Source organism: Chelonia mydas, chromosome 10 (genome assembly GCF_015237465.2).
Source record: "Chelonia mydas isolate rCheMyd1 chromosome 10, rCheMyd1.pri.v2, whole genome shotgun sequence".
Taxonomy (NCBI): Eukaryota; Metazoa; Chordata; order Testudines; family Cheloniidae; genus Chelonia; species Chelonia mydas.
The window spans coordinates 13136140-13149586 of NC_051250.2; the positions used below are offsets into that span (position 1 = coordinate 13136140).

At 42.0% G+C, this 13447-nt stretch overlaps 1 protein-coding gene across 4 annotated transcripts in view; it reads left to right on the forward strand.

Moving 5' to 3' along the window:
- C10H7orf50 (chromosome 10 C7orf50 homolog) overlaps positions 1-13447 on the forward strand; it is a 193823-nt gene that overhangs the window by 153354 nt on the left and 27022 nt on the right. For all 4 annotated transcript variants that reach the window (XM_037910982.1, XM_037910981.2, XM_037910980.1 and 1 more), the window contains one exon: positions 4755-4945. In XM_037910982.1, the coding sequence (XP_037766910.1) occupies positions 4755-4945 (191 nt within the window). The remainder of the gene's footprint in view (positions 1-4754; positions 4946-13447) is intronic.

The following is a 13447-nucleotide window of genomic DNA, read 5'->3' on the forward strand; positions in this document are numbered from 1 at the left end:
TGAAGCCAGACCGAACAAATGTTTAGCTTTTAGCAGGTGTCTTTGGCAAATCAGGTTGCATACAGGTATTATATTATCTAACATATCCTTCCCTTTGCATGTAAATAATAATAATGATACTTAGCCTTGACACTGTGATTTTCATTTTAAAGCATTTCACAAACATTCATTGAATGACATATTAAGGCTTTGGCACCAAGGAAGTGCAGTTCAGCCAGCGTTTTATAATAATAGGTTATCTGTGCATGCAATTCTGGTTTTTGTCTTGGATGCTTTGTACTCAACGGGGAGATTGAATGGGGGCATTAGTTGCGGGGGAAGGAGATGTCTGTGGGGTATTGGTGGGGCTGGAGGGGGACAGTGAGCTTAGTGGTGGCAGTTTTGGGGGCAGGCAGTAGGGGTATTGATGAGGCTGAGGGGAGGGATGCTCTTTGAAATTCATTTGAAAATGTTGGTCTGTGATTTTGTGGCTTGCACTCATTCTTAGATACTTAAATCTAATGTACAGTATGCAGCTAGATTGCATACACATTTCATTAGCAAGACTGAAACTCCTGGCTTCCACAGTAAATATATTTATAAAAACCGATGAAGCTAGTATGAAAGGGTTAAAGCTCAGTGTAATTAGAAAGATTCTGTGAATTATAAAATTCCTAGCATGTTCATAGTGAATGTGTTGGGAACTTCGAACAGCAGCCTGGGTGGATCATGTTTTAATCAGAATGGATTATAGGTTGTTCTGCCAGAAGGTACCTTGATGTATAAACTCGGACTCTCTTAACACAGGATAAATTCCAGTCTAAAGGGAGAACAGTGCTTTTGTTTCAGATGGCACTGAAGAGAAAAAATTGTTATGCTTGAAACAAATGTCAGCGATTGGGATTTTGTATTTAGACCTAATTACATGGATACAGCAACTTGTGTTGTTTTACGGGAGCAAGAGGGAGAGGGATAAAAAGCTTTCTGATAATGTGCGGAATGTGGGGGGGAAGGGAAGATGGAGAGATACACATTTACTGTAAGTATGCAGATCCAAGAGGCCTCTTTCTCAGAACTATTCTAATGATGTGCCACAGTCACTTTATTTGAAAGCTTCATGTCTCAATGAGAAAAGAAAATACATTCATTGCATTATTTTTAAAAGAAGATTAAACATAGTGTGTCCTCTATTGGACAGCTGCTATAGTAATCTTTCACAAACATTTTAGGAATGACTCCACGCTTTTTCCTGGATTTTGCATGGCTAGATTGTTATTTCAGTAAATACTACAGCAGCTTATCAAGTGAAAACTTCGCTTCCTGGAAAATAATTACCTTCATCCTAGATACTAATTCTTTTCAGTATGAGTTACAAAACCTCTTCAGTACAAATGCAGTGCATACTCACGTTGCTTGAGTTTTCTAAGTGTTTGTGCATGTGCATGCAACCTCTGCTCAAGAAAATGTTTTAGAAAACAAAGCAAATGTCCTTTCTTAGACTTTCCCTCATTTATTCAAATATCTGTTTTCTGTCTCTGTCTTGTTCAGATCAGTTTAGTCTTTGAAAGCATCAGGTTGGGGAGATGAGTCAGAGTAAACTTGGATGATATGTGAATCCAGACAGAAAAATATTTAGTTCTCAGCAGGTGTCTTTGGCAAATCAGGTTGCATACAGGTATTGTTTTATCTAACATCTCCTTCTCTCTGCATGTAAAAATAACAATGATAGTTAGCCTTTACATTGTGATTTTTATTTTAAAGCACTTCACAAACATTCACTGATTGACACATTAAGGGTTTGGCCCTTAATAGGGACGTGTCATTTAACCAGCCTTTTATTGTAATTGGTTATCTTTTTGTGCAATTCTGGTTTCAGTCTTAGGTGCCTTATATTCATAATAGATGAAAAGGAGGCACAGAGAATGGTTAGTTATATTGTTGGTGGATATGTTCAGTTTGGCTTCCGTGTGCTCCTTATGCTATGGTATATAGATAAAACAATGTCCCTTGGAATTATTTTTTTCCCTTTGCAAGTATGGTACTGTAGGTACTTTGAGACTATAGGTACGCAATTGAAATCCTCCTCATGTGGGATTCATTTTTAACAAATTTGATCTCTTGTTATAAATGCCTTCTCAAAGCTAAAGGGGGTATTATGGAGCCTGTTACAGACTTGGCTGAGTACCCTACCGGATGGTCACCAGACTTAACCATTGATTCCCAAATGTTTTTGAGCCAGCTGGGCCTGGGCAGAGTCCAGGCACAGTATCTGGTTCTGGCCTATCAGGAACATTCCCAGGATGCAGACTCACTGTCTGGCCCCCTTCTTGGGATATGGGACTCTGGAGTCCAACTGCCCTAAGCTCTGGAACCAATACAGAGCCCCCCGTCCCCGAACTTCCTCAGTTGCTTATACACACTCACCCTAGGGTTCTACCCCTGTGGGAACTCTGGTTCATAGTCTAAGTCTCTGGGGACACCTTTCCAGCAAGGAACACACACTTTGCAAATGGACTTCTTAAATACACACACTTTACTTTTGACAGCTCAGGAAAGTTACAGATCTAGGCAGGGGCCGTGGATATAATAGGCCAGGAGAGGCCAAGCCTCCCCTGGCACAGGCACCACCGCCCCTCCCACCACATGCCTGGGCCATGGTGGCCCCGCCTCTTCCCCTCCCTGCTGGGAGTGGGCTTCTACAGGATGTTTTTGCTTATTTATTATGTGCCATGCAGGTTCCTGAGCGGCTGAGGAGGTGTTATCTGCCACTCAGCTTCCTGGGACCCTTGGACTCCCCAGGGAGATTACTGATGAATCCAGAAAGCTGAGTAGCAGATACCACGTCCTGAGCTGCCTTGGAACCTGCATGGCGCATATAAAAGCTCAGCATTCTCCACCTGGCTGCTCCTCTCCACCTCTCTCTCTGGAGGTCCCTGCTGCCACTTGCCGGTTCCTCCTCCCCCTACCTCCCGCTGCTGGTTGCCAATCCCTCCTCCCCACTGGGACCCTCCTCTGCCGCTCACTGGTCCCTCCTCCCCGCCATCCGCTGCTTGCCATGGGTGGTGGTAGGAGGGATGCGGCGAGATGGGAGTCTACCAGGGAGAAGAAGAGGTGGGATGCAAGTGGAGGCAGGGGGGCTGAGCAGGGAGGAGGGGGGAAGGAGAGGTGGGTGGCAGGTGGTGAGGGGGTCAAACTGGGGGGAGGAGGGAATGGCGAGTGGTGGCGGGGGGCCAAGCAGCGGGAAGGAGAGGAGGGACACCCGTGATGAGCGGGCAGGCTTGGGGTGAAGCCGGGGGCGGGGCCTGGGGCAGAAGACACAGGACAAGGAGCTAGCCTCCTCGAGGGGATGCTTCACCGGCCGCCCATGGATCTAGGCAAAACAACAAACAACTGAATGCAATCCCCACCTGTTAGATAGATCTCATCTCTCGTTTGAGGACTGTCCGTGTTCAGACTAGGCAGAAACTCTCCTGTCTCCCCTGTATCAAGTCCGTCTTGCTGTTGGTGGTGGTCAGCCTCTTCTATCCAGAAACCTCCTTGCTTATAAACCACAGCCATGAAGTCCCTATGTGAAACCCCATACCCCAGTCATGCTGGGTTCATGTGCGCAATACTTCTGTTTCATAGGTAGTGGGCTAGTGGATAAAAGTCATTAGCAAGTCTGAAGTCCTGACTAGTCCTTGTTGATGATTCTTCCTGATTTAGAAGCACCCCTGTCCACCATAGGACCTTGTTAAACATCACAACCAGGGTACACATATATTGTTTAAACTGGCTCGCAACATAAAACATCAAGTATGCTCAGATACAAAATGAAAGCCATAAAACAAAATGTGTGACATAACTGGGTACAGGCCTATCCCAGTCTGTCACAGGACCATACTTTAGAAACGTGCTTTGTTATTGGTGATTGGGAATAAACTACTGTAGAAAAATATTGAAAAGCTGTCTTGTCTATTAAGAGTTAAGATGTAGACTACTTGGATACACCAGACTTTTAATGAACATGCAGTGATACCTAGGTATGAGCCAGAGAGTTTTGAGAGACGTTCAAAATGTTTGAGAGTTTCTTTTGTGCGCATTTTTAAATTCCCAGTGACATGACATTTCTGAAAGTGAGTTTGGTCAAGAATGCTGGCTCTGCCCTTTCTTCCCGCAACTGAATCATAAAGGACGGAGTAATGGTTCTCTGTTTCATGCAGCAGATTATTTATGTGTCTAGAGAACTTCATGTAGGTCACTCCCCGTCCTAAGATCCTGTCTTCGTTGTGGTTTTCCTTGCTTGGGGATTTTGGAGGCTATCACAGAAGCCTTTGTGTACCCTAGCTTAAGAACCCCTAGAATGGAGAATTGACAAAGACATCAGGAAACACTCAACTTCTGTGCAGACTTCCCCAGATGTCCACAATGAGCTTCTCCGCTTCTCCTTTTCCCCATCTTCACTCAGTTATTTGAATCCCTCTATATGTTAGGATTTTGGTGACCCCTAAAGTATCTCATATGCACACTTTCCCTCTTCCATACTTTGTCACATGCAAACCTTTCTCCACAGGATTTTTTCAACCTGACAATTTCCTCTAAGGAAAAGAGGAAGGGAAACTTGTATGTGATCCTTCCTTCCCCAACTCAGAAGAGAAGACCCACTGCGTAAATGTTCCCTAGGACATGAACTCTTAGTCACAACAGTATTCCCTGCAGTGCGTGAGCACTGAGGTTTCTAGTGTAAAATATTTCATGAGCTCTTCAGTTAAAGATACTCTTGTATTTTATTTCAGAGAACAAAAAAGGTGGAGGAGGAGAAGGCAGAGGAACTTACCACAGAGGAAAGGAGGACATTGGAAAGAAAACTAAAGAAAGAGCGTAAGAAGGAAGAAAAAAAACTGATGCGGGAAGCTGGAATTGCTGTTAAGAAAGAAGAGCCCAAAAAACCATCAGGAGCTGAGTTGGCACTGGAGTATTTAACTAGGTAAGAACCCTAAAATCTATATAAAGGTCCCTAGGAAAAGTAATCTGTAAACAATATCTTAACCAGGGCTAAGGCAGGCTTCCTGCAGCTCCCAGAAGCAGCCAGCATGTCCGACTCCTAGGCGCAGGAGACAGGGTGGCTCCGCACATTGCCCCTGCTGCGAGCACCGTCTCTGCAGCTCCCATTGGCTCGGAACCACAGCCAATGGGAGCTGCGGGGGCGGCACCTGTGGGGGCGGGCAGCGCACAGAGCCTCCTGTGCCTAGGAGCCAGACATGCCGGCCGCTTCTGGGAACCATGCGGAGCCAGGGCAGGCAGGGAGCCTGCCTTAGTCCAGCTGCGCCACCGACCGAGAGCCACCTGAGGTAAGCACCGCCCAGCCAGAGCCCACACCCCAACCCCCTACCCCAGGTCGGAACCCCCTCCTGCACACTAACTCCCTCCCAGAGCCTGCACCCCAACCCTCTGCCCCAGCCCTGAGCCCCCTCCCGCACCCAGACTCCCTCCCAGAGCCTGCACCCCACACCCCAACCCTCTGCCCCAGCCTTGTGCCCTCTCCTGCACCCCAAATCCCTCATCCCCAGTCCCACCCCAGAGCTCTCAACCCCAGCCAGAGCCCTCACCCAAACCCCCGGCCCTGAGCCCCCTCCCACACCCTGAATCCCTAATTTCTGGCCCCATCCCGGAGCCCGCACCTCTAGCCGGAGCCCTCACCCCCTCCCAACCCCCTGCCCCAGCTCAGAACCCCCTCCTACACCCTGAATCCCTCATTTCTGGCCCTATCCTGGAGCCCACACCTCCAGCGGAGCCCTCACCTCCTCCCATACCCCTTCCCCAGCCTGGTGAAAGTGAGTGAGGGCGAGGGAGAGCGAGTGACAGAGTGAGGTGGGATAGAGTGAGTGGGGGTGGGACTTCAGAGAAGGGGTGGGGCACGGGCAGCACCTCAGGGAAGGGGGGCAAGGGGCAGGGCAAGGGTGTTCGGTTTTGTGCGATTAGAAAGTTGGCAACCCTAAAGAAAAAGGCAGTCCCCACCCTGAAGATCTTACAGTCTAAGTAGAAATATTCCTAGAATTGCTGCACTTTCAAAAGATTGTTGCAATCTTGCTAATGAAGGTTGCTAAAGAGATTGCATTGGGAGAACTTGTTCTATTTATTTAGTCTGTTGTTTTAAAAGAGAGACTGTTGCTTTTACTCTCTATGTAATGAAATTACATTAAATGATTTGAGATCATGCAATATTACTTAATTTCACCCAAAGCAATCTATGACATTTAGCATAGATGCACGAAACTTTGTTTTAAACTTCGTAAAGTACAAAGGCTTATATTTGCATACCAAAGGTTTATAATTACATGACAAGTTAAGTGATTGGTTTCAGACTGCAGATAGTTATTTACTATATTTTACTAGCCTATTTGTATGTAAAATTCCAGCATAAAGCAAAGTCAGTGCTTACAATAAAAAGAAATGCAATGAAACTTTCAAAGCATGCTTCAGCCAATTAGACATTATGGATAAACAGGAAAGGAGTGTTTGTTTTTTTTCCAAACTGCAAGCTATGCTACACCTCTAAAAACTCCAGATTTGCATGTTACAAAGAATAGGTTACCACTTGGAATAGCCCCAGTTTTCTATTTCTGGTAGTGCTTAATACTGAAATTCTCAGATAGTCTGAATGGTTACTTACAACTTATTACAACTCTCAGTGGGGCAGGAGGAAATTAATTGCATTCCAGACTGGGGGACACGTGCATTTTTGTTACATAAACTTCATCATGGATTGATAGCAAAATGACGATAATATTTTCAATCTGGAAAACAGCTGGGATACTTCACCATTGTTTTGAACTGCAGTTTGATTGGCAGCTAGCTACCATCTGTTTCAACTGTTCTGTGGAATGTGTGTGTATTAGTGGTGGATATGGAGATAATGGTTTTCAGGATTGGAAAGCAAAGGAACAAGCTGTGGGTTTTTTGGTTAATATTCTAGTATTATCTTTGTTGATTTTTGCTTACTTAGGTGGTACATTATGTCACCTTCTGAGAGTATTTTTTCTTTGGAGTTAAATAAATTTGACTACAAGAGTTTCACTTGACCCAATACTAAATTACCTTTGAAGCTGTCAAAGTACAGTTGATACACAGTTCGGTCAGGTAGTAAAAAGATGGAGTCCTGTGGATATATACCGCAGTAGGATATCCAGGGAATTAGTGTATAAACCACTGACTTGTGTCTAGTAAGCTTGACAGAAAGAGGTTGTAAGATGCTGAACTGCAGAGCAAACATGTTGATGTAGGTTTCCAACCTTGAATTCCAGTTAGCTCTCCTGCAGTAATATAAATTATAGAATAATCTGCCTGATCTTTATTCATTTGGGAAACTTCCTAAACCCCTAGAGATGGGCAACAAATCAACCTGAATTTAAATTCGTTCAAAGGAACATGCTTTTGTTTTGTATCCTCAAGAGAATCTAGAATGAAATCCTGGCCCCGTTTAAGTCAATGGCAAAACTCTCACTGACTTCAATAGGGCCAGGATTTTAGTCCTTGTGTTTTGTAATATCTACACTCATTTTCTGAAGAAAGTAATATGGTGGAAGACAAGGCAGTAGCACAGATACAAGAGTTGTATGAAATTTGAAATAAACAAAGGAGAATGTTGTGGGTATGTTTTGACCCTTCTCGGTAATATGACCTACCAGAGATAAAATAGTTGGTAAATGGGATGGAAGCCTAACTGTCTGAGTACAGGGTGAATCTCCTATGGAACAAGTGGAACTTCACGTCCTCACTGAGGGCTGAGACTGTTGTTTCAGTTCATTAGCACAGACTATTCCTAACACTACACAACACCACACTGGCTTCTGAATTCACTAAGAGAAATCAACACCAAGTTGTTATAGTGAAGGTTTTTTTGACAAGTTAAGGGAATTCAGAGGAAAATATTAGAAAACCTTTAGTGAGAGATTCAAATACAGATCTATATGCTAGAGATGCATGGGAACATTTAAGTTGTTATTTTTAGGAGAGAGGAGATTGTTTGCATATTCCAAGATTATTAGTTCTTTTGTTTAGCTATTCTACTATATGGGACAGAATAAATAATATATTCTTACCAGAGATGGGTCAACCCATTTCAAACGATACTGAAAGAAAAGAAAGAAAGATGATAAGGGAAGGAAAGAAACAAGAGTTGATTTTTATGTTTTGTTAGTACTTCTTTATATAGAAGACCCTAGTTCAGGAGCAACCTTTATGAGGTAATTTGAAAATAAAATGGAAGTAGCACTCAGCCCACAAGCTAGAGTTCCTTCTTTGATGGTGCGTAGCATCTCTCCCCCAAGACATGCCTCATACTCCTAGGTGAGATGATTTAACGAAAGGATAACATTTATAAGAGGGAATAAGGCATGCACAGAGTGGGGCAGGTTGTAATTGTTGATTGGTTACTTTATCTCCTGATGATAAAAATATCACACTTCCATTGAAAATAATACTCAGCATGGCACAGCAGCACTAGACTTTCTGTGGTAGAAATAACTGCTTTTGTTTGTCCCCTTCCTCCCCCAGTCCTTCATTAACACTGTTGGTTGCCTGCCTTCAGAAAGTTCTGTACTGCTAGGCATAGTGTGCTAGAAATTGAACTATAAGTTTGTTACTAATGAGGGGCAGAGGAATTAGAGACGTCTGGGCCCTGGCAACATAATATCCTATGCTACAATGAGATACCACTATATTAAATGTTATGGTCTAAATCCTCAGGTGGTGTAAATCACAATTTACATCACCAGAGAATCTGCTCTGGTGAAAGGCAGGAAGCCCTAGACTATGGCCATATCAGCACTGTCATAAATGCAGGCCTAAGCAGGATAGGTGACTACATTCACAAATAGATAAGGGGCACAAAATGAAATGGGAAGATGATGAAGGACAAGCCAGGTAAAATCAGTTCTGTCTGGATGGATTCCCAGGAAGTACAATCCATTAGTCATTTAATTGATCACGTGTGAGCCAACAGGGACAAATCCATCAGGAAATGAACCTTAATATTCTCTAAAGCAGATTTATTTTTTCAGCTGACTTCAAAAAGAAAATCCCTTGTAAGTATAAGGATGTTCATTAAAAGACTCCTTAGTTGATCAAAAACACTTTAAAGTGATTTCAGATGACAATGCCTCCTTGTAATTGAAGGAATTTAAGTCACACTAGTAAGGAACACTTTAATTACCGTATTTCCTAATATTTGGTTATATTAAAAATAAAAACACCCTGTATTTAAATAATATCAGATGTGACACACTGCTTTCCCCCACAAAAGCCTGGAAATTGAAAGGTAAGACTCATCCTTACATCCTTGCATCCTTAGTTTATCAGGTCTAAAAATAAAAAAAAACATGCATGACAGAGAACTGATCAGAACATTTCCTGGCCTTTGTCATCTGAATTTTGTGTAAATTTTTTTTTTCATTTTAACCATGTTTTTAATTGTCATAGAATCTTATAAGGTATAAAATTTCTGTGTACTAGTGCCCTAATAGGTAACAACTTTGAAGGTCAGTCAATATTTAGTATTTGTTGATAATATGAGCTAGTGATGGGGAAGCCACCAAAATATTTAGTTTGGAAAAACATCCCAAAGCTCAGCAGCTGAACATCTCTTGTCCTGTTTGACCAAGAAATTAGTCTGTAAATCTAAGAACAGACTTTCTCACGAGATTTCCTGTTCTTGGTTTTAGATGCAGTAAAAGGCTCATGAGAGTATTTTTTTTTCTTTTGGTGTTTTGATATTTATGCTTCTAATTCTGAATGAAATCAGGAAGTATAGAGAGGCATGAAGATTTTTTACAAAGTTAACCAAACCATTTCTAGCTTCCAAAAACTTCAGGTAGTTATTTTATCTGAACTTGCTGGTCCTTCGAAATTATGGATCCTCCTAACAATTATACAGGTACGTGGGGTTTTATGCAATGGCCATGTATCAAGATAAATCAGTTCCAAAGAAAAAGTCATAAGCTAGTGTCAGCTTGCAAATAATATGCCAAAACTGGACGTTGGGGAAACCCAGTTATTTATCTCAAGGGCTGATCCCTTGGATAGGTTTACCAGCCCCCATGCAGACCAGAAGCTTTGAATTGCTTTCTGTTCACTAGTGTGAGACCAGATGCAACCAGCAGAGGGCAGACCAAAGCTTCTGCCATTTCCTTCCAGTCTCCTTCCTAAAGAGAGGGAAGACTGTTTTCCATCTCCCCTTTCCTTGGCCAGTGAAAAGAGGAAAGGGGGAGAAGAAACCCTTGCTTCCCAATGATTATCTCATTTCACGTCACCCTCAAAATAGAGGCTTTGGCAGCTCCCTCCAACTTGGTTTCTTCAGTTTGAAGATCCCAGCATGTCTGTAATCTGCAAGTACCAGTTCCCCATCAAAGGGAAACCAGGGAAAAGATTTGAGGGAGTGTGGAGGGGAAAGAATGTGGTCTCAGTGGGGAGGCGGAGAGATTATAAGAACATGGGATGGGAGAGGAACAAATAATGTAGGTAGAGAAACAGATGAAGGATGTCTGGGGAACAGAAGAAGACCGAAGGATAGGAAGACAGACTAGAAAATATGCCAGATTATATAAAAGAGCTCAAAGGGCAGAGGGTTATAGTGTTCATTTGGTAACATGGATCAGATCTTAGTTTCAAAAGCCATCCTGTTAATGTGGCTGCTCTTCATTTATAGTGATCAGTGAGGATTCAGTTTTAAGGCTGAATTTAGAGATTATATCTTTTAATTACTTAGAAGATTTCAGAGTTGGGGAAAAATTCACACCTTTCTGAGTGCTACTTGGCTCCAAGAAAAGGATGTTGCAACTCGTGGGAGTGCTAATAAGAGATACTGATGAGAGATGGTTGATTTGCCATGGCACTAAAATGTCTGACAAAACTTGCTTTGTCTTGGCAACTCACTTGGTCCTAGAGCTGTTCTTTGTATTGTGCCTGATTTAGGAATGTGCTGTTATGTGGATCTGCACACATGGCCTCATCCAGCGCCCATGGAACCCATACAGTGATCACTCAGATATAACCAAAACAAGTGGGATGCCAAGATTGATTCCATATACAATCTGAATTGAAAAGGAGATGAGTTAATCTCCCTAACTGGATATAGCTATGAACCATCCCTACCTGAGATGTCATTTGTCACCTGCTGCTAAAAAGTACTTTGGAAGTCCCCACACCCCATCCCCTGCTTTGAAATGCTCTATGTCGCACCAAATAACATCTAGTGTCAAAACACTTTCCTGGGGAGGATCATCTCTGTTCCCTGATAGATTTTACCTTCCTCTGCAAATCACTCTTTTTTTATGGCACCTGGCCAACAGTGATTTAGAGTGTATCTAGAGAACTATAAAACATTTTTAAAAGAAATACCAGAGAAACAGGGCATATCCCAAACCACAAAAGTAAAAATGCAGCTTTTGTGATTTTCAGTCACACTGTTGGTCAATTCCAATAGTACTGCAACCAGCTCTAGAACTAGAGTCCTTGCTAACCAAAGGCATTAGCTCTGTCAGCAGAATCAAAGGGGTCCTAGCCCTTGGCCAAGCCTGTTAATAACAGTGCCAAACTTGTTTCAGCTCAAAATAACTCTGCTTTTCAGAAGACAAGCTGTATGTGAGCTGGGATTTGTTACCAGGCTCCTACCACCAGACTCCTAGAGAGCTTCTAGAGGAGGCCAATAATATCTAGCTTAATATCTAGTATTAGGACTTTAGATATGGGGGTAGTAGATGCTTTGGAACGCTAAACATACAGATAGATATTTCCCTCCAGAGCCCACAGAGTAATTTGGGTTTGACAGAAATTTAACATCCAGTCTGCTCCCTCCCTCTCTCAGGATATAGCAAATTTGTTTAGGGAAGACATCAGTGGGGGTATTCTCTGCAAACGCAATAGGGTTGAGTGGGAAAGCAACCAGTGACCTTGTTTCACTGGCTCTCCCTCCAGAGATAGAAAAGAACAGAGTGAGATCACTCTCTGTTCTGAAGCACCTCTGAAGAAGAACCTTTAACTCAACTTTTGTTGTTGTCGTTTTTGGTTCTTTTTGTTGTTGTTCTTTTTATGATTGCTGTTAAACCAAATTAGAGCATATTTAGATTCTTTTTTAATTGGTGGTATAATTCATATTAGGTTTTGGTACAAATAAATTAATGTTCTGATTGTGGAAACAGCAGCAAATTTATTTTTACTGTAATCTTAGTATTTTGTGTAATAAAATTTAAATCAGTTTTTACTTTCAATGAAGCGTGATGTCTTTCTAAAAGATATGGTTGCTCTAGCTTAACTAGAAGTTATGGGCTTAATGCAGGAATGGGCCATCTATGACCCACATTATGCTGAAGGTCAGACTTCCATAATGGTGTCTTCTGGCGTTAAAATCTAGTAATATATAATACGGATGTCACGAAAATTAAGTTCAAAACAAAGCCATGTTCAGACTCCAATGCAAATATTGTTAAAACTTTGGGATAGGTTTTCTTCCTTAGAATAATAGCAAGAAAATGGTTTATGCAGAATATGAAATTCCAGGCCCTGAGTGTACTCATAACTGTCAAAATAAATAGAACCTACGATACAATGCTAAAGAATCATGTAGTTTTAGGCATAAATACATAAATAATAAAACATACGATGATAGCTAGTATATAAACCAGAGTGTGTCATAAAGATTCCATAAATTCCCAGCCACTCCATAAACTACACAGCTTCATCTAAGGTCCAAGAAGGCTTGAACACATTCTTAAACATATCTCTATATCCAGATTTCTTTTTCAATAGAGTGGTGATTTGCTCATGTCCCCAGAATGCAGTTACTGAATTATGTAACATTTGAAAGGCTGGGGAATTTGTGACACCTTTGGATTGATGTTGACTCTAACACATAGAACAGCAAAGTCTCATTGCACACTTCTCGCTGGACAAGATAGGGAATTCCCCATCTGAGAGGGAAATACTATGTATGCAGAAGCCCATATGTTATCCCGAATTGCATAAAGACTGCTCAAGAGTTGATCAGATTGTGTCACAGTTAGTTCATTATCTAGAGTGGAATGTGAATAAACCTCTGGGAAAAAAATGCTTTCAACTGATTTAAGAGAAGCAAAAAACTATTGTAATTAGGAACTGCTTGGGGGTTCCCTTAAAAAACTGGTGCTTTAAAGTGACTTGAAAGAGCAGCATTGCCTCATAGATTAAGGAAATTGTGTAATGGGGATATTTTTGTTTTTAATAATTGAAGGGGGGGTGTTTTGCTTTTTTAATGGAAACCTTTTTGGGGTAGGGATAAACTAGAAACGTGATGAACTGTAATTTAGTCATACATGATTCTGGCCATTCCGTCAAATTCATCAGATCAGATGAAAAAATCAGGACAATTTCCAGATACCTTAAATGGACATGGCCAGATAGGCGATAAATTCACATTCTGCACTGCTATAAGACAGTGACCATTTTAAGTTTGGAC